The sequence below is a fragment of the Notolabrus celidotus genome, chromosome 2 (assembly GCF_009762535.1).
Source record: "Notolabrus celidotus isolate fNotCel1 chromosome 2, fNotCel1.pri, whole genome shotgun sequence".
Lineage (NCBI taxonomy): Eukaryota > Metazoa > Chordata > Actinopteri > Labriformes > Labridae > Notolabrus > Notolabrus celidotus.
Window position 1 is genome coordinate 31,223,614 of NC_048273.1, and position 22,253 is coordinate 31,245,866.

General features: G+C 39.2%; 1 protein-coding gene across 1 annotated transcript in view; it reads right to left on the reverse strand.

The window, feature by feature from the left end:
• Positions 1–22,253, reverse strand: part of jak1 (Janus kinase 1) — a 42,813-nt gene that overhangs the window by 2,860 nt on the left and 17,700 nt on the right. The window contains exons 5-24 of the mRNA XM_034709465.1: positions 21,778–21,941; positions 21,044–21,312; positions 20,435–20,556; positions 18,935–19,057; positions 17,111–17,268; positions 15,685–15,799; positions 15,237–15,435; positions 12,695–12,804; positions 11,349–11,504; positions 11,129–11,216; positions 10,917–11,044; positions 10,589–10,727; positions 5,774–5,925; positions 5,506–5,656; positions 4,636–4,724; positions 3,466–3,679; positions 1,204–1,328; positions 892–1,064; positions 595–712; positions 2–112 (exon numbers count right to left, since the gene is read on the reverse strand). Coding sequence (XP_034565356.1) covers positions 2–112; positions 595–712; positions 892–1,064; positions 1,204–1,328; positions 3,466–3,679; positions 4,636–4,724; positions 5,506–5,656; positions 5,774–5,925; positions 10,589–10,727; positions 10,917–11,044; positions 11,129–11,216; positions 11,349–11,504; positions 12,695–12,804; positions 15,237–15,435; positions 15,685–15,799; positions 17,111–17,268; positions 18,935–19,057; positions 20,435–20,556; positions 21,044–21,312; positions 21,778–21,941 — 2,904 coding nt within the window. The remainder of the gene's footprint in view (position 1; positions 113–594; positions 713–891; positions 1,065–1,203; positions 1,329–3,465; positions 3,680–4,635; positions 4,725–5,505; positions 5,657–5,773; positions 5,926–10,588; positions 10,728–10,916; positions 11,045–11,128; positions 11,217–11,348; positions 11,505–12,694; positions 12,805–15,236; positions 15,436–15,684; positions 15,800–17,110; positions 17,269–18,934; positions 19,058–20,434; positions 20,557–21,043; positions 21,313–21,777; positions 21,942–22,253) is intronic.

Consider the following 22,253-nt stretch of genomic DNA (forward strand, 5'->3'; position numbering starts at 1 on the left):
CCTGCTCTGGACAGCCCTCAGGGCGTGGCAGCCTCCTCCCATCTGACAGCAGCTTCACCAACCGGATCACCGTCATTTGACCTTGAGTTTTACCAATCATGCCGATGAAGAGCTGCATGGGAGAGAACGAGAACGGGTCACAAGAGAAGCAAGCTACAACACCACTGACATGATAAATGATACTACAGCTCCAGTGTAGTGTCAGCTTTTAACATGAAACCTTTTTAATATTCACTTAAATAGAGAAAGTGTAAATAACTAATTGACTTCCAGTAGCAGTTAAAGGTCAGTCAGGATACTAGTGGCGGTTGTAAATGATAGATCTCTAATGACAGACTAAGCTCTTCGTGTTGGCACAGGCTTTAGTTTGGACCCAGCTCCTGGTGGAGTCTGTCATCTGCCGCTCTGGCTGAAGACCAACACCATCTGCCACTTACAAATGACTGCGTGTGTGTAACGCCATGGTGGATTCTCATTTCTGTACGACTGGTACCCTGGAAACGTATCTAACGTGAAATCACTTTCCAAGCTTACAAAACAAAACACAAAGGATGAGACGGGATATCTTCAAAGTCTGAAACACAGCTCACTGACCGACATCGGGCTCTTGGAAGAGTCGCAGTATGTGATGAGTTCGTACATCGTCACCCCGAAGGACCAGACGTCTGAAGCCAAGTAGAACTTGCAGTGAGTCAGACACTCTGGAGCATACCTGGAAATAAACAGCAGAGTGAGACTGTGAAGACTTGACTGTTTGAACACATCACTTTAACATAGAAGTGACTCTGATTACTCTGAGTTAGGGGTGTGTCTAGAGGGATTCCCGTTCTCTCATCTGGGTTTTAAAGAGCACAATCAGGTGTTTGTCTTTCCCCTTTCATTCTGACTCACCAGAAAACAGGACTATCGTTCTCATCCTTGACTGTGTAATATCCCTCGTTCTCCTTGATGCTCTTGGTGAGGCCGAAGTCTCCAATCTTCACCGTCCTCTCATTCTCCACCAGCACATTACGAGCAGCCAGGTCCCGGTGGATGAATTTTTGAGATCCCAGATAGTCCATTCCCTAAATAGTAAAACAAAAAACAAAACATGACCACTGCTGGACAGGTTCAGAGTGATAAGAATGCAGATGCAGAACGCCAGAGAGTTAAAACCACATGATGCACTGGCAGCTACGTGTGTTTGAATAGTAGTGGAGTTACCTTGCATATCTGGATGGAGTAGCTGAGCAGGGTGCTGAGGTTGGTCTTGCTTTTGTTTCGGGGGAGGTACTCCTTCAAACTGCCCAAAGGAACGTATTCCATGATCAGCTTGATGGCCTGACCACCTTCAGAGAGATTAAGATAGAATTGTAATCAGAAACAGGGGACAACAGAGATGGTGCTTTAATATGAAGATAGGTTGTGTTTCTTATTACATGTCTGTTTAAATACTAACTTCAGTTTTACCATTAATCTAAATTAAAGATTGAAGTATCTGCTTTCTGAAAAAACTACTGTAATTTGAAAAGTCAGACAGGTTAAAGCATACTGCTGTTCTGATGGTTATTGAAGTGTCCTCCAGACTCTTTTTACTCTATTTATTGAGTTTATTTAATTATTTAGTTATTTATTTAATTATGTATTTATTTATTGGGTTTATTTAACTATTTATTGAATTTATTTAATTAGAACAATGCACATTAATCAACATTTCAGCAGTATGCCTCAATGTAAATATACTGGAATTAGCACAATAGCTAAATTTCATCTGTAGCCCTAAGGCAGGTATTTACAAGAAACAAAAGACAAACTTTAAAATGACAGGGTGTCATGAGACAGTTCACAGGATGCTACATGAAGCAACAATTGTACATATACAATTTAGACTTTTGTGAAATTACAAATAACAGATCCACATACAATAAACTGATCAGAATAAAAATTATAATTTCAAAGAAATCTGCTAGGATCCAGGTGACATTTACAGAGGTTTGAGTCAAATGTGTAAAACAAATATTTAAAGTTGCTTAATATTTTAAATTTAAAAAGGAGCATTACATCTCTCTGTTTCACTGGATAGGGAAAAGTACCACAATTTGAAAAGCAGGTTGGAGAAATTTAGTGGGGATGAATTATTTTAGCATCCAGGGCTGGATAAAAGCGGACTAGATTTGAAAATTTGCTGTCAGAACAAGCAGCTCACTTCTTTTCCTGTTGTTCAAGAAAAACTAGATGGATCAACTGCATCCAGATGATCTCACAAGGACCATTAAATCCACATTTCCAGTGCTCTACATTAGATGATATACTCCTTACTATGTCGACAGGCAGCACCAAATCCAGTCCAAGTGAACACCCTAAAGATGCTTTAAACTTACAAGTCCATGTTGGGTATTAACAGCTGTGAAGTGATATGTTTTATAAGTATGAAATCCTTCATGAGGTGTCCACCTCATCTATGTGACTGTACTGATTCAGAAATCCACATGGGAAATATTTTTGCAATCGAACTTCTTAATAATATTGTGTAATAATGTTTTGTTTGATCACATTTTGAACCTTTAAGTTCGGCCGAAATCCGACCCTTTGCTGGGATCAGAATAAACCGGATTTTATTAATCAATTGGACTTGATTGCTTCTCAAAGCTTTTTAACAATACAAATGAAATATCAATACTAACCATCTTTGGATTACTTGTCCCATTATATGACTTGTTTCTATTTTTGAACACCCTGATTTCAAGAGTTGATATTATCCGATAGCTGTATTTTGATCAGAGTACTTTTGAATACCTGAGCCCCGATGTTTAAAAGACACTTTAAAGATTCAGGAAATTCCTTCAGCACTGCGGAGTGTAGTGACAAGACCATCTGGGTTTTTAAAGATCTTAGAATATTTATTTTAGCTGACCTTGATGTCCCAAGAATATCTGAGACTGATGTAATAGTAGAAATTTAACATTTGTTTGTGTCTTTATGATGCAAAGATAAAAACCTGGGTAAAGGTTTGTACATGTGTTCATATCATGGCATTACAAAGTTAGACGACAGCTTGAATAAACTCCAGTCAGTGAAACACTTGCCTGCATCCTGAGCATTAAGCTTAAAGACTGTAATCATCACATTAGTACGTAAAAGCCTCTCGATGCCAGACTTGGAGATCTAGCTGGGCTGCTTTGCCATGAGAAGAGGAGAGCTGAAGTCTGTGACAAGAATGTTTTGGCACCCAAGATTCCTTTCCTGCTTTTTTACTCCAACAATTACTTAGCATGCTATGACTTTAAAAGCTTAACCACTAAAGTTGTATTTCTGCTGGCATGACTGTAATATAACTAAATAACAAATCCAGCCTTTTAGAGTTTAATAAAACATGACTGTGACTCTAAAGGGTTTGTTAGCTCTCACCAGGATCCAAGAACACATTTTTTTAAAGTCTTTATTTTGTTAGTTATTATTTTTAAGTAAATACTCTCTCGGTCTTACCTTCCTCTTGGCAAATGCCTTTGTACTTGACGATGTTTTCGTGGTAAAGTCCCTTGAGGATGTTGATCTCACGCGAGAGGTTGGTGCTCTGCTCCTTGCGGTTGGTGCTCTGCTCCTCCCGGCTCTCAGGCTTCAGGGACTTCACGGCCACCAGCTCGCCTGTTTTATCTCCTCGAGGATCATAGCGGCACAACTCCACCTTCCCAAAGTGGCCCTGGATGAAGAACATGTAAGAAATGGATTCATTTATGGGCAGTTATTTCTTATCACCATCTACACTACCAGTCAAAAGTTTGGACACACCTTCTCATTCAAGGGTTTGTATTTATTTGTATTATATTTATTTGTATTATTTGAAACACTGTAGAATAATACCAAAGACATCAAAACGATGAAAGAACATATATTTAATTATTTAATTAACAAAAAAGTGTTAAAAAAGCAGAATATGTTTCACATTTTAGAGTCTGTAAAGTAGCCCCCTTTTTCCTTCATGACAGCTTTGCACACTCTTGGTATTCTCTCAGTCTGCTTCATGAAGTGGTCTCCTGGAATGGTTTCTAACTAACATGAACCTTGTCAAGAGTTCATTTGTAGAATGACTTGCCTTCTTAATGTGTTTTAGACCATCAGTTGTGTTGTTCAGAGGTAGGGTTAGTACACAATGGATAGCCCTATTTGACTACTGTTGTAATCCATATTATGGCAAAACCAGATTATTTCATAGCTTTGATGTCTTCTGTATTAATTTAGATTGTCGAAATAAATAAATAAATGAATAAAAAACATTGAATGAGAAGGTGTGTCCAAACTTTTGACTGGTGGTGTAGGTAACCTACTTTCTGCATCTGATTTTGCTAACTATTCTGGTCTAAAGATGAGATAAGGTTCTGTTCGTTGTTGAATTCTCACAACTCATTCAAGGCTATGAAGCTACACATGAATGATCATACTATGGTTGCATTTCTTTAGATACGATGCTGATTTGATCCTTAATATAGAAGCCCACTTCAAGGTGAGATTTGTAACTGAATATTGGCCGAAGAGCCTGCTAAATGACCCAGCTGATTTATCATGCAGGATCAATTTCAGCTCACAATGCTAACAAATCCCAAGATTTTTTTAAACAAAGATCAACAGAACATCACAAATACTGCACGGACAGTTTACCTCTCCCAGATCTCTGATTCTTCTGAGGAACCTCTTCTCAAACACGGTGGGATCAACCTCTAGAGTAGGCTTGGGTTTGATCAATGGATCTGTTAGATGACAAAATAAACAGAAAACATTAAAAACAGGATCGTTTCAACGTGTCATACGCAATCATAAGCGTAGCATAGCATAATCACACTTGCATCATAGGAAGTCTATTGTGGTTGTCAGTGTCAACTGTTTCACTAGAATTTGCTTTGGTTGCATAACTGGTCGCCCGCTCTGGTTTCCACACAAAAAGCTCCTCAAAGGAGGACAATACTTTAATTAAGGAGGACTTTTCTGCATCAGCACTATCTGTGATTAAGAGAGTTTGACTGAAATTTTTGTTATTTCTTCATTTCTTTGGGGGCATTTTTGTAGATCTATATTTTCAGATGGTTTAGTATCTTTGCACTTCAATAAAAGTAAGTGAAGCTTCAGCAGTGATGTAGGGCTGCAGTGTCCTCCTCTGACCAGCAGGTGGGAGAACAGAGTGTCATTTTGTTGCCATGGGGCCCGTCAGAGGGGAGATCAGTGAGAATGCACCCAGTGAACTTCCTCATGAACATCACAGTTGAGTAAACAACTCTCACTCTTTGCACTGCTTACCAGACTGCTGTTAGGTGAGAAACACAACATGCAAAACATTCAGATCCTATCCCAACTGTCAACAACCACCTTGATTTTTTTCAACCTGCACCTTATAGACTGTTCTTCAGCACACAGACAGTAAAGTGTTCTCAAACTGAGGCAACAATATCAGATAATACTTCAGATTTGCATCTAGTCCGATTATACAAACACCAAATATGATAAGTACAGAACATGCATTCCTCTCATACATACTTGTTTCCTCCAGCTTGTTTATGTCTCGGACAATAGCCCTGAAGAAAGGTCTCTTCTTGGGGTCGTAGTTCATGCAGTTGGTCATCAGTTTAGCCAGCTCGCTACAATCTGGGGTGGCCAGTTGGCATTCTGTTTCGTAGAACCTTTCCTTCTGCTCAGGACAAAGACAGACATGCATGAGGAGACAGTCGGTGTAATCAGTGACGTGAGAAGAAGCCATCAAATTCCAAATGACAGAAAGGAAAAGTTCTTGTGTTTGCCCCCCTACCTCTGTGAGTTTCTTCTCTTTCAGTGGAACTTCGCCATCGTAGCAGATCTCCCACAGAGTGGTACCAAAGCCCCATTTATCGGCCGCGATGCTCAGGGACGACACACTCTTCACACACTCTGGAGCGATCCACGGGATACGATGCACACACTCTACAGACACAAACGTGGACATTTTAAGAAACTGAAAATCAATTAGGCACAGATTTATTTCAGTTCCTTGTTCCGTCTGGGAAAACAAAACATGGTTGTTGAAGTAAAAAAGTACAGACTACATTTTTTGTTTGATTAACCTGCAGATAAGTGAAGCTTTAAGGGGTGTTACCCGCTGCCACTCAAAGTGGTAATAATGTCTTACTTAAAGGAGAGTTTCCTTATTGTTCATCATGTGTGAAATACTGACCGAAATGTGAGAACAAAAATGACTAAATGAAATATTTACTGAAAACTACCTTCTCATCAGGCTTCAATGCTCATAGTCTTTTTTAATTGTTATTATTATTTTAATCATTATTATTTTAATCATTGCTTTAACATGTATTTATCTTATTTAATTATTTATTTATTGTATTCATCTGATCTTGGTAACACTACCTTATTTTTAACTTTTCCTTCCACTATTACTTATTTTAATAATTTTACTGTTTTGATTTTATTTTAATTTAAAGTAATTTATTTATAATCCTGCCTTTTATCATTTTACCATGCATGTTTTTATGTATGAAAGGTGCTATATAAATAAAGTTGAGTTGAGTTGGGTTGAGTAGCCTAGGTAAGTCTATGAACCAGGTCTAAAGTAAACCGTGCCAAACAAATGTCTTGCGCTTGTTTGCTTTAAATTTTCCCATTAAAAGTCACTTTAAAAAATATTACATATATTTTAAAATTATTTGTTTTCAATATTTGGCATAAATTGTGTGCCTATGAAAGGAGTCAGTCCTAAGCTGCCCTCTTGAAGTTCTCCCCCATTTTTCAGGAAATTAAACCTTAATTTGATGTAACTTTGGGCTACATAAATGCTAAGAATTAACTCAGCTTTACAATCCTTATTTTGCTTGATATGTCATAGAACAACTGCTCTTATCTAAAGATGTAGAAACTACATGGTGTCATTTTCAGGGAGTAAAAACTATGACCACATAAAGTGAATGCATGACCTCATTAATTCAAACTAAAATACTCTTGAAGTGAACAAACACAGTCAGTTAAACTCTGAATCTTAAAGTCTTGGTATCAGCTGACTGAGCCCATTCCGATCTAACTGACAGGCCAACCCCTACGTTTAGCTTTTTGGCTCAACAAATCCATAACATCGGATCAGCAGCATATGTTAGTAAGTGGATGCTGCTCAGACTGGAACAAAGAATGATTGACTGGAGGGAAAGAGGAGGAGTAAAGAGGAGTAGAAGACAACAAGAGGAGTAATGGAGACAAAAATATAAGCAGGAAATTAGTAATTAGATGTAATTTAGGGCAAGAGCAAGATGAGAAAAAAAGTGGTGACGCAGTGAATGGATTTGAGGTTTTGGTAAAGTGATCATCAAAGATTGCTGGGAAAAAGGGGGAAGAGCGTTCCCAGTGGGGTTCTCAGCACTTTATCCACCATGCATTCAATCAAATCTATACACAAGGACATCGATGTGTAACGGGAAGACTGATCATTCTGCAAAGTGCCGGACACAGAGAACGTTAAGAGTTCTGGGAACAAAGAGCGTGGGAGGAGCATCCTCAGGGGTGTGTAGCTGGGATCTCTGCACAGAAACATTTCCAGTCCGTCCTGTGGTTTGCCAATCCTTTTGTAAAGCCACATTATGTTATATCACACAACTTGTTGCTCTAACGGACAAACAGAAACATGAGGCAGCCGTTTGAGGGGAACTGTGCAATCTGAGAAATGTCCTTGTTTTGCCGTTATCTGTTCTGAACTCAGGTCCAGCTTTTACAACAGAAATGACAGTCAGGGGAATGTATCCAGTAAAACATGGATTGATTAAGAGAAGTAGAGGATTTCTATTTCTGACAACCTCTGCTTGATCAGAGATAGTTTGTATTGCTGTTTTAAAGCCCTGGTACTGAAGCCTCTTTATGACCTACAAGACTATCAGCAATAAGGTTGACCATGTCTCTATTGTTATTTTTAAGGTCTGAAACCACTGCAAGGGGCAGGTGTTAGACGAGAGGATTAACATCGCACTGAAGAAACAGCCTTTACATTTTCAACTGCAAATATTTACAAGAGTGACACCGATGTCAAAAAGAAAGCAGGAGGACATTATTTGTCTACTACCATTGAAAGTACATGTCAAGATCAACAAAGTGAGAAGATTAACATCTTTGCCCACAACGATCCCCAAAATCAACACAAACCTGAAGTTTCTCTCAGCAGCTGTAATTTTTACTGGGAGAATAAAAGATGGTATGATCAGATCATCTGTTCATGCTCCAGCCCACATTTGTACGGCAGTAACATCAACAGCCACCGGATAACAACAAAAAGCTTGTTTGGTAAACATTAGAGAGCCACTGATTGAGAAATAAGGGCCAGTAAAAGAAAGCAGGATGACATTTCTTTCTTCTTTGAACATACTAAAAGCCTAGTTGGAAACTAGCAATAGCTATAATCTCTATGTGCAAAGCATCAGTTACTACGGCTGTTTTTAACAGGCAAAAGTTGTACTAGGTAACTTGCGTTGTCCCTATCAAATACACTAAATAAATGAATAAGTAAGTAAGTAAATACATAAATCAATATATAAGTGCCAATTTTAATGTAACAAATATTATTTTTTTAGATTCCAATACCATTATTTATCTTAAATTAATTGTTATTGTTTTTTTTTTACTTTTGTTGTTATTCATTTTCCCATCAGGGTCAGAGGATCCAAAGTTACCTCATTATAAAAAGGATGAATGAACATGATCAAAGTTATCCAGGTCTTGTCTGCTGTCTTTGAATGGGCACAAATTCAATCATACAAATTTACACAACAAACTTTAATTTGAACTTCCTTCACATATTAAAGAGATTCTGCTTTTGGAATAATAAATGCTTCAAAAGCATCTTGAGTTTGCTTTCTAACCACAAACTGAGTAAGAAGCAGCTTTTCGTTCTCACACAGTCCAACAGGAAACCTTTTTTTTTTTTAAAGAAACATCAATCCTGTTTTGTTACAGTTAATTGAATGCATAAATCATTAGAAAAGCAGTACTTTAATAAATCTGAAATATAAATAATGAATAACTACAAGTGTTTATTCAGCTATTGTTTTTTTTTTCATACCAAGCCTTTTTGTTGTTAAGTTTTCAATAGCAAAAATATTACAGTAGTCTAACAGTGGTTCCCAAAGTGGGGGTCGGGACCCCTTGGGGGGGTTGCGAGACACTGATTGGGGGGGTCGCAAGATGCCTTCCAAAAATCAATAAACACTTAGAATGATCTAAAATTTCATCTTTTATCCTTTTTTTGTAAAAAAAAATATATATATTAATATTAATAATTTGTAGCTAAATTTTAGACACAATGTAAATATAAAATGTCATCAATTTGTCTTCTTTACTTTGTTGCCACACGACCCCTAAGGAAATGATCCTCCTATAGCCTTCTTTAAATGACAAAGATATCTGTAGGTTTTTGGATTGGCCAACTAGTTCTGTGAGCAACATTGAACCACATCAGGACAGTGGGGGTCTCCAGTCTCTGGCACTGTGATTTTGGGGGTCACAGAATAAAAGGTTTGGGAACCCCTGGTCTAAAACATGGAGCATGCTAATTTATAAATTATCATTAAAAATGTAATTACATAAACAGATATATATATTGGTTGCAGCAATAGGTGAACGCCAAATTAACATCAACTTAGAATGATTATTGGCCAACAACAGTGCTCAGATAAAGCATTGTGCATTCTGAGTAAATGTAACACTCAAAATGTATTAATCATGGTGGATAGAGCCTTTTAATAATGTACCATTTATAAAGAAGTTTAAATGTGGTAAAATGTCTGTCCTCAGGAAAAACAAATACAAAATAAACAAATAAATAAAAATATCATTGTAACTAGTTCCAAGAATACTGCACCCACTCTTTAAGTTTCTGTGCAGGGTAGGTTATTTATTTTGTGGCATACTGAATGCTTTCTACTGCTCAAGTAGACTTTACTTTGACTATGATTACTGCATTTTGGCAGGCTTGAAGCTTGGCAGTGACTCTTCTCAGGAAAAAAAAAAAAAGTATTTCCAGCAGTTTGCAGTCTAAGTATGCAGGTTTCTTCACTTTTTTAAACTTTTGTTTCTTCAGAGTTCAAATGTCAGATGTGTATTCTTATAAAAGTCAGAAACAAATCATTTAAATATTGCTTCATAGTGAAACATACAAGCAGAATGCAATACAAACTGGAAAGGACAAAAAAAGAATAGGATTCAACTCTCCTTTTTGTTTATACGTCACAGTCAAAACTGTTGGTAGAGAGGCCTGGTTTGAAAACTGTTTAATGTGGTCAATCGTCATATTCATCACAAGCTCAAGTTTCAACCAGGCAGACCAACATCAATGATCTAAAAAAGGCTGGGTTTCTATGTTCTTATATTAGTTTCACTTTTATTTACAGCTGACTAAAGATGAAAGTGGAAGTTGTCGGGAAACTTTCCATGCTTGTTGTGCTGTAAGCATTTAGGTTTCACTTCTACTTACTCTGAGACAGTGATGTGTGTGTGTGTGTGTGTGTGTGTGTGTGTGTGTGTGTGTGTGTGTGTGTGTGTGTGTGTGTGTGTGTGTGTGTGTGTGTGGGTGTGTGGGTGTGGGTGTGTTTGCACTCACCCTCTCTTGTGAGCACTGTGATTGGTATTCCTGGGTCACTGAGTTTGATGAAGGGCCCTCCCTCATCTGTGTCCAGCCCGTCCCTTGCCAGCAGGATGTTTTTAGAGCACACAAAGCCATGGACCAGCTTTTTGTCCTCCTACATGCACACACAGGAACAACACATCTATCAGTTTGCAATTGAGAGGGTGAATATTCAGATTATGCAAATAAACTTGGTATTAAGTGCTCATCCCATAGATGCACACAGGACCCAGATGCTTTTGATCCTCTAGTTTGTGTTTGTCTGTGTGTGTGTGTGTGTTTATGTGTGTGTTAGTTTACTTACCAAGTAGCTGAGAGCTGACGCCAGCTGCTTGGCCACCTGGAACTTCCAAGGTGTACTCAGTGGGCTCTGCTGTCTCCTCATGAATACATCCAGTGGTCCATATTGGACGTACTCCTCAACCATGATATCTGCTCCACAATAAGAGACGTGTGTCAGAGATGAAAGAAGCAGCACCAAACATTCAAACAAATACACACGCCAAGTTCACTTACTCTCCTGGTGGCGGACACACACTCCATACAGCAGCACGATGTGTTTGTGGGAAACTTGTCTCATCATGCTGGCTGTTTCAAAGAAGGCCTGTCAACGGAGGGGAAAAGAAGAATCACTACACAGAACTTCAAAGAAAAAAACAAGTCTGGTTAGACTCTAAAACTGTTAACAGAACCAAAAGTACAAGGTCCACGAAAGAACATTGTGAGTTTATCTTACCAAAGAGATGTCCCTGTGTCCAGATCCCAGCACCTTCAGGACCACCTGGACTTCCTGGAAGGACGAGTAACCAATATCGACCTCCTCCTCCTCGCTCTTCACCTTCAACTTGCCGGAGTAGATGTTGGTTTTCGTGCCCAGGCCAAGGTGGTCCTCCTGGATATTACAGAGAAGAAAAAATGCATGATTTAATAACAGAGTATTCAGTAGCAATGCTTTTGTCAGTGCATAAAAAAGGACTGCAATTGAAAACATTTCTAAATTTAAGGATTCAAGGATTCAAGGTTTTTTATTGTCATACCAATACAAGCTGTCTCATGATATGGAACGAAATTCTGTTTCTCAGGTCCCACATTAAGCCAAAAAAAGAGCATACAATTAACCGAAAAACCTGACGATTCTGAGACAAGCTTTCAGATTTTTTTCCATCCAGGATTCCTGCAATCTGACTCCAAATATTCAAGTTCTTAGTCACCACCTTAGTCAACCTCAGTCACATGACTCCAGCTTTCCGGCGGTCCTGCTCCGTTCTGCGTTCTGAGATTGCAACTGGTGGGTGTTGACGAACAAGAGGGTACGGAGCCGGACGGAGACGGACCAGAAGGACCAGACATGGACCGGTGGAAGTCCCGTGTTACCTATTGCGTTTTTAATGTGCCATTTCATGAGTGCATAATTCAGGTGGTAAAAGTGCACTGCAGTTTATTATAACTGTAATTTTGAACCCACGTAAGTGCAGGAGTAAGAGAGAGTAAGGGAATGGAGAATCAGCATTGCATAGTTTGTTTTTTCCATGTTTGCTGAATTATTAAAAACATCTTGTATGAGAAGCACTCACAGAGACCTAAATCCATACGTAGGCTCTGTGAGTGATGTAATCCAAGATACTGCGATGTCAATGTTTTTACAGTCCAGTATGCATTATAATTCAGCAGGATTAGAAGTTATAACAAAAAAGAGAAGTGAAAATCTATTTTTGGCGTAAGATGGAGTATGTGGTTTGAAGCAATATGAGTGAAAAAAAACTACTTTGCATACTGTTTTATTTTTGGTACAGAGCCAGCTGGTTAATGTACATGCAAAGACCATATGCAAATCTTTACGAGTTTGCATGTTGACTTAACAGCAGCATGTTTAGAGGCTGTTCTTTGTGTGATCTTTCATAACCAACAGACGTCTGTTACTCGTCAAGCAGCACACAAGATGCTTACTATTCTACTGACTTACACTTAAAGGTTATTTTTAAGAGTCTTACATCTTAAATATGCAGACAACCTTGAGCTACCTTACCAGAACTGCGTCACCATCAAAGTAAAGAAGGCAGACATGAAGATGAAGCTGTCTACCTGTTCAATCTCCTCCTTGAGAATGCGATGGAAGCTGAGCTGACTCTCCTGTACTGGTGTCTGAGGCACCGGTGCTCTCTCTTTGGTGACCACCAGCAGATTGGAAACCTCTGCAGCAAAAACAGAAACACATAAAACACTGTTAAAAAAGTAACACACCAGGGTTTTACATGAAAAACTCTATTACGCTCGAGTGGTGGGTTTTTTCAAAACTTTGTCTGAGATTTGTCTTTGTTAGAATCAAGCAGCTGCGACCTGCCGTTTTCATGTGTTAGGTAATCCCTCATAAAGAGAGTCTAATTATTTTGTTTTCAAGGTAATGTTTAACAGTGTCTGAACTTTATCTGGATTTGAAAACACAACAACAATGAACTCCGAAAACAATAGCTGGAGAAATGGTCTTTGCAGTGAAAGCAAACTTTGCTGAATTGTCTTCTGCAGTGTGGAAGAATGCTACATGTATCCTGGGTATTCAACTTGAAAGCAAGACCATGTTTACATAAGGTAAAACAAGTATCCAACACACTGATTCAGTTTATTTTTTGTAAATACGGCGCTGTCTGTGTGGGAGGATAAAGTGAAAACGTGTGTGCATTAAACGTGCGTGGGTGTCTGATGTTGTGACAAAACTAGCGCGCTGTGGTCTAAGAGAGGAAAAAGGTATCTGCACTCTATCAGCAGCATCAACCTATATCATTGACTAGTGTTTAGGGCACTGTTTCGTAACTTGCAATATGTGTTTTCCTACGCCCACACCTCCAATACCACTTAAAATGTTGCACCCACTCTTTCATCACTTGATCTCATATATTTTTAGCCGTAGACTAAATCAGTCTTAAAAACTCTACTTCAAGTGACACCTCTCTCTCAAAAAATTTGCAGTTTGTTTATCATTTGACAAGCACATTTCATGCCAGTTTTTTAAAAAAGCACAGCGTAAAGTTCAAATATTCTCAGGATGTGTGCATCCCTGTGTGTATTTGCTAAGGCAAGAATGTTTATTAGTCCCAAATATTCTGACACTACAGCACAGCACTCCAGTTTTTAAGCCTCCTTTAAAGCAGACATAGACCAAAGCCAAAGCCATAACAGTTGTGCCTTGTGATAACAATCAACATCAACCACTAACAGCAACAAAATAAAAAAGCAGCTCAGCACGCACGCACACGCACACGCACACACACACACACACACACACACACACACACACACACACACACACACCTCCACCTTTCTCTGCCTGAAGTACACACAAAAGTGCAAGTTGCTCTCCGGAAAGCCACATTTACAATTCTCTTCCTCTCTGACACCATTTCGTGCCGACACACAGACACGCACAGATGCAGACAAGACTACAGAAACACACACCAGTTGAAAAGGGCAGCTTAACAATACTTTATCAGGGTTTTCCTGGTTTTAAATCGGGTTGAGGTGGTACCCTCGATCTTGATCAAGCGAATGCAACCTGATTTAGGAATTTAACGATTTGATAACCAAAGAAAAGAAAATTTCACATTGTGGAATTTTTTTATATTAAAATAAAATTGTAAAAGTGTAATTCATTGCAACATAAAACTAATATGTTAATTTACAGTTAAATGCATCATTTTGTTGGGGTGGGAATTGTTGAGCAGCAAACACTTTATTTAATTTGTTGTATTTTCATGCAACAATTTGTCGTGAAATTAACTCAACATGAAAACTTATTTCATTTAATCAGTAAATGTCCGGTTCTTCCTGGAAGATTTAAAGTGTCTTTATTCACAGATTTACGATTAATCAGATTTCAACATAATAGGGGGTTCCCTTTCTATATATTTTATTACATTTAAAGCTGTAGTTGGTAAGATTGGGGTAAAAAAAAAACATACTTATTTTGTGCTGTGTTTGGCAAAAAAGTCATTACACTCATCATCAGCCATTGATAAATGAGGTATTCTGAGATTGTGGCGAGATCGCTGTGTTTTCCTATGCCTCTGTATCCAGCAATCTATAAATTCCAATTGCTTTCCTTCATTATCAATACGAACAAATGAGTGTAACATTTTTATGTGAGAGCTTGATTTTCAGAATCCTGATTTCACTCTGTTGTCTGTTTGAAGAAGTGAAGACTACTGACTAATGGAAGTGTTTCCCTCAAGCATTTGTTGCTTCTTTAACTAAAACTCAAAAAAATAAGTGTGATCAACCTCAGCCAAGTAGTGCAATATGTATTTCCCTTTTTCTCTCTTTTACATAATCAGAGTAATCGTCATACAGAAAGTTCAGGATTTTAAATATGACTGTGCAGTGGCTGCACAGTCATACGGTGAAAATCATGTTTGCATACCAGCCTGAGAGCTTTTATTTTGGCTGATTTATTACGTATTAAAATGATTCTTACATAAAAGGATATAACGAGTTAAAAGCCCTCACAATGATGTCTGTCTTAAACCATTTGTAGCATATCTTTTACACTTCCTGGGTTTCTTTTACCACAGTCACTGTAAAGTAGCTTTAAATGTTAGATGTATAGGTTGCATTGTGGTGGGATCAAGCTAACCTCTTGGCTGTGGAGGGCAACAGCGCAGCAATTGGAACTGGAGGTTATCAGTGCGAAGGCTTTGACCCTCCAGGTGCTCCAACAGCTCTGTGAGAGTGGTTCGAAAAGAGTCGGTGCCGTACAGGCGGAACCCATCGGGGGCCACTTCGATCTGGAAGTTCTTATACTGACGCAGCGGACGAGTTTCTCTCAGGTCCAACTGAAAAGACAAAGACAATGCATTTTTAGCTGAGATGTGACATGCAGGGACATAAAGCTGAATCAATGGGCAACAAGACTGAGGGATACATAATCTGTCATTTGTCTGGACACAACTACAACAAACATTTACTGAAAGTTTTCCCAAGTCCAACGATGGAGAAATGGGTGTGGAATAATTTTCTGACTCGTGCATGATTCAAACTCTCAGGCATAAATTAAATAAACCAAAAGAAGAAGCGCTCTCTACCTCATTGCAGACAACAGTGATGATGATGTACTGGTACTCCGTGCAACTCCAGCGCAGGATATAGGTGCCCTCCTTGTTGCCCTCCTGACGCAGCTTGTGAATGGCGTATTCAGTACTGGTGAAGAAGAAAAAACAACAAAGTATTTTTGTAAGCATGATTTGTATCTTTTCATAAGATATGTGGTTCTTTGTGACCCATCTTACTTGCTTTTCTGTCTTTTCCCCCTTTAAATCATCATTAAAGCATGTACCTCTTCAGTCTGTTAACCTTATTTATTTCATGCCGTTTAAACCTAAACTCTAGAATGACAGCGACAGCACTGCCCCCTTGTAATGCTATAAGAAAATAAAACATGTGAGTTAAACAATCATTAAGCATTTAAAAGCAGTGCATGGTCCCAGCACAGATAGTATTAACTAGATTAAAAGCACATGCAAACCAAGCTGCAACGTCCGGTCTCTAAATATGAAGGCCATGTGGAAGTGTTATAAACTGCAATTCATCGAGCAACTGCTTGAGGCTGGCTGCAGAAAGACCGGAAACCACATACACACCAATTCAAATAAGATGAACTTTGCAGCATTAATACACATGTTTGGGTCTACGTAGCTAATTTCTTGATCGGCACACACTGTACGGGGGGTGAACTTTTTTATTGGTTCAGAAGATATTAAGTTTTGCCCATCTAAGGACATGACTGACTTGATTGACAGGCCGGAACACTGTAGCTGTTGGCTAGGAGGCTCAAAGCCCGCCACTTTACCTCACACTACGGCTGTTTTTGAAACCGCCTACTGTACTAGCAGTACGTACTGATTTGGCCAAAATTCAGTATGTAGTATGTGAAAAAGCAAAATCTACAGTATGGCAAAACTACCCGGATGTTGAACTGATTTGGGAAAATTTCTCAGTACGCATCGGACCAGTCTCCATCGTGAACTGTTTCCCACAATGCACAGTGCTTTTTCCACTTTCTCTCTTCCCTCCTTTTTGACGGGGGGAACTCCTTTTTTTGGTGCTGTGAAAATCATTAAATTACATATAAACCACTTCTTAACTTTTAAAATTATAAGTGAATGCTGAAAAAGCAGTTCCGCTATGAGCTTGGCCGTTGTTTACTTCCGCTTTCCAAATCCAGCGACGTATTGCCTAGCATACTGCAGAACAGATCGAACAGAACAGTCATACTGCATACTAAACTCAAACACAGTATGTTGCAGGCCGTTTCGAAAACAGCTAACATCTGGTTGAGTCTGGTATTGCTGATATGGCTCCCGCCGACAATTGGCTTCAAAACAGCGCTCAGGAACAGATGGGTGACGTCACTGATACTACGCTCATTATTTATACAGTCTATGATGCAAACTAAGGTCAGTAAGAGACAGTATAATTACACATTAAAAAAACAAACACATCTTTACAAACCTGATGGGTCCATGGCAGCCATCTTTGATACTGTCCACCACTGAAGCCGGGGCCACTTCCTTGCACAGAAAGTGGTGTGCATCCACTGTCAGCCTGAAGTAGCCATCAACGAGGGCTGCCAAGGACTGAGCTTCGGCCCGAGAAGCCATTCGCAGCTCCTGAAAAGAGAAGAGACAGTGAGAGATGAAGAAGTATTGACAGGAGGAAGAGGAGATTTAAGGATTAACTTTATAGGTTCAAGTAAAAGAGCAGTGATGTATTCCAAAGGGGGGGGTTTAATAACAAAGCATGGTATCATCATTACTCATAGCTGAAGGCATGTAGTGAGAGGCTCCAACATCACGTGAATACCAAACAACTGCTGCAACAGGTCACGTTTGCACAATGAGCATAATCACCGTGTTTGCTTTGAACATGTAGGTTTCACACCTTTGCTAGAACAAAGACAAAGGCCTTTTGATCAGTAATTCCTTTTCTAACTAAACCCCTTAAAACCAAAACTATTTGACAAAAAAATGTTTCAAATTCAGTGTTAATTCTGGATAATTGAAGGATTATCCAGCACATTACCGGCACTGCACTCTCCTGGATCAGATCATACCTCACTGACAGACACCAATTCATCAATATCAACAACTGCACCTCACCCACAGCTCCCCTGTCCCAAGGCATCCCCCAGGGTTCGGTGTTTGGTTCCCTCCTCTTTACTCTCTACATCCTCCCAATCGGTCAAATCATCCGTTGTCACGGTCTCCGCTTCCACTGCTACGCTGACGACATCCAACTTTACATCTCCACCAATTCCATAACTGCTCCAACCCTCTCCACCCTGACCAACTGCCTGACTGAAATTAAATCCTGGATGCAAAAAAACTACCTCCAACTCAACTGTGAAAAATCTGACCTCATAATCATCGGCCCCAAATCCCTCACCACAACCACCAACAACTTCAACCTCCCCATCGACAATGCTTCCCTCACTCCGTCCTCACATGTTCACAACCTCGGTATCATTTTGGACTCCCATCTCACTCTGGAACAGCACATCAAGCACATCACCAAAACCGCCTTCTTCCACCTTAAAAATATCGCCCGTCTCCGTCCATCTCTCTCCTTTCCCACCGCTGAAACCCTGATCCACGCCTTTATCACTTCCAGACTCGACTACTGTAACAGCATCTTTTATGGCCTTCCTTCAAAACAACTCAACAAACTACAATACATCCAGAAAATCCTCCTTCTCACCCACAAAGCCCTCCATAACCAGGCCCCCGCTTACCTCACCGACCTGCTCAATCACCACACCCCCTCCCGTAACCTCCGATCCTCGAACGCCCACCTCCTCTCCCTACCACCTGACACCAAGCACCGAACCTTGGGGGACAGAGCTTTCTCTGTCGCCACCCCCACCCCTGGACTACCTTACCACTTAACATTCGAAACTGCCCCAACCTGTCCACCTTCAAATCACTCACCAAAACCCACCTGTTTAGAATTGCTTTTAACGTATGATTGCTTTTAAATGTATTTTATTCATGTTTTTATTATTCTGTTGTTTTATATGATGTTTTTATCCTTTGTGCAGCGTCTTTGAGTTTTCAGAAAAGCGCTTTATAAATAAAATGTATTATTATAATGTATTATTAATCAGTTATAAGCAGGCTTCAGATTTAATACCATAACAGAGAGTTTTTAGATGAACTAAAGTAAACATGAGTCTGTGTAGGTGTGAGCCTACACTGATGTAGAGTCATTAAATGCAGATTTGGGTTTCATTGACAAAGAGGAAGTTGGTTTTATTGTCACTTTGTGGGTCTGTCTCACCATCCTCTTGTTGTCCTGTCTGAAGATGGTGACTGTAACGTCTTTGATGACTGTGTGGGTGATCTCATGGAAGTCACAGAACAACACCCAGCCTTCATTGGTCTCTGTATTCCTGTCATTTCTCTGAAGAACAGGAAAGAAAAAGAAAGACAGAAAAATTGATTGTTATTTAAGTAATGCTGTTTCAGATTTATTTTCAAGACTGATCCTACATTACAAAATATACCACAGCATTTGAAAATGACAATATTCTTCTCAAGTATTTCCCAAAATGTGCATCATCACAAAAAGTAAGTGAATAATATTCTTTGATGGTTTTTACAAATTTCAGTTCTTTGCACACAAAAATAAGAAACCAAAACAGGAAAATTTCAAATATAAAAAGGGAAATGTTCATTGGGTCTGTCATCTGTATAATATTCCTCATACATACTCATAAAAGAGTCTGATTTACAAATATTTCTGTCCTGAAATAATTTATTTGGTATCAGAAACATGATCACTTTTCCAGCCTCACCTCAATTGTAATACTTAAGAAACAAGTTGAACTGTCATCAGTTCTCTTGGAGCCTTTGACAAAAATACCCTCATGAGCATTGAAATTATCACAGACTTCAAGACCAAGCTGTACCTCAGACCATTCATCCCATCCAGGAAGAGTGGGAACAAAACCTGGGTAAGAGCCTAGCTCGCCAAGCTGGGACCTAAGATGCTGTGCTTGCCAGCCAACTCCTGATTACTGTTCAGTCGTGGGAAATAGACCAGAAAAAACTGGACTCATGCTGACCTAACAGAGACCGGAATTACAGCAGAACAGTCTGGATCAAACTTGATGGGCTGGTCTACAGACGGGGAAGACAGCTTTAAGTTTAACATCAGTGATGTTATTACTTTGATAGTCATGTTTCCCAGATGTTGAGCTGTTCAGTTGTGGGAAATAGACCAGATAAACTGGACTCATGCTGACCCAACAGGTCCAGAGACATTTTAAAGAGACCCGAATTCCAGCGGAACTTTCTGGAACAAACTTGATGGGCTGGCCTGCAGTTTTAACATCAATGATGTTATGATGTTGATACTCATGTTTCCCAGATGTTGAGCTGTTCAGTTGGCAACATTATAAACAGTATCTTGTTGCTGCTCTTTACAGTCCCCCAGTCTGAATTTTAAAAATGAACAACAGAGACACTTACTTGCTTTCCTTGTTGTCAATGGGCGTATTTACATTAAAGAGCATACACTGTTTTCTCTTGTCTCTTATGTTGTGAATATGAGTAAATAAGTAAAGTAAATAAAGTAAATAAGCTTGATTAGTTATGTTCTATTGAAGCTACTGAACAGGCAGCTAGTAACATTTTTCTGATAACTTTTAAGCAGTTTGTCAAAAAGTTATCCAGAAACGAGCGATCTTCCTTGCTGCTGATACTTTTTCCATGCCTTGTGTTAACTAGAGGCCATCATCCCTTTATTACACAGCCTTGTTTAAACAGCTTTACTCACTGTTTGGGTCTTCTTCCTCCAGGAAATGCCACTGGTACCAGTAATCAGGACCTCTGTGTCAGAGCATGGCTCAAGGCTCTGGCTCTGAATCTGGCTCTGTCCTTGGCTCTGGTTGTAGTACCCTGGGAAAGCAAATATGACAGAGGTTACACATATTGTAAAGAAAGGAGTCAAGGGCAGTCTGCAATACTCTGGTATCAGCGGGTTAATGCACTACGTAAACATCATGTTCTTTTCACTTTTGCTTTACAGCATCTGCGCACAATGGTATTCAGGTATTCTTAGATAAAAGCACGACTCAAACTGTGGGTAGGACACCACAGCTTCTCTGCATGTGAACATAACAAACTAACGTCTGTCACATAACCAATATACTTCAATAGTGCAGATGAACAAAGATTACCAAAGTATTTATGCTCTATTGTTATTACATCTGACTCCCACAAGGATTATCTCAATCAAAAAGTATGTTTGTTTTTTGGCCATCTATAATTTCCTGTTATTCATACATTTATATTTTAAACTCCACCCCACACAGAGCTTTCACACGCCTCATACCTCATATCTGAGTGTGAAAAATAACTTTGAATCTTCTCTCAAAAATCTTACCAAAGTAACCTCCATTGCAGAGTTCACCTTCCTGAGTTACACAAAGCATGTTTGGCTCAAGCAGCTCGCTGCCAAGGCCGCTGGTGAGACCCTCAAGCGTAGCCAGGTACTTGATCTTCAGATCGTAAGGCGTGATATCGCTGTCCCTGATTGTGCGGCAGTTGAATTCACTGAGAAATTTCTTGAAGACGTTGTTGATGCGGATCTGAGTCAGGAAATTGCGCTGCTTGATGTTGCGATTCAGGGACACTGGGATGAAACGTTTGTAGCTGGTGGGATTGACACAGAAGATAGAGAGATCATATGAACCATTTCATTCAGTATTTTCTTCCTTTACTTAGTGTAAGTGTTTTATAGGTAACAAAAAACACTGACTATTAGGAAAGATCATGAAATGAAGCACATTCAGTATGACGTTTAGATAAAAAATTGAAGATAATTAGTGGAGTGAATATGCATGAGAAGTATTCATCACGTACAATTTCTACTATAAACCAGCCCAATTAAAGTTTCCCCTGATCAATGGATTTGTTTCACATGTTTCACTGATTTACCTTGCTTTTAAAATGCTGTGTAAAATGTAGATTAAAGTGTGTGTAAGTTTGCAACATTTGAATTCTTCAACACATATTGAATAGACAGGAAATAACTTTTCTAGCAATCAACTCTCAGGATCCTGCAGTAACATTTTCAAGACTTGCCTCAAAGTGCGTAGGTATGCGTGTGTGTGTTACCTGATTTCATTGGAAGCAGTAGACAGAGGCATATTCATGCTTTTGGCATAGTGTGTGATGGCGAGCACGGCCATCCCCAAACACTCGTTTTCAATCTCATGTTGCTCTGCTTCGGACTTAGCGATCCTCAGTGGAACAAAACCTTTCTGAAAGTCATGCTGGCCCTATGCAACAAATACATATTTATTAGAAGTCTTAGCAAGTTATGAAAATAAACACCAAAGAAGAATTTGAATATACTATATGATTTGCCTCTTAAGTTGTACACAAATCCTACCAAGCTAACTCTAACCCAAGGAAATGAAGCAGGATGCTACATTATTAATAGGAAATTAGGTGGAATTGTACATTTCACGACAACTGACACATCACTGTACTTTAAGTGTAGAAACATCAATTGACAAACGTGGTTCTAAGTAACACCCAAAGGCATGCTGTCTATTGTTTAACTTAAAGCTGTACTTCCTGCTTGTCAC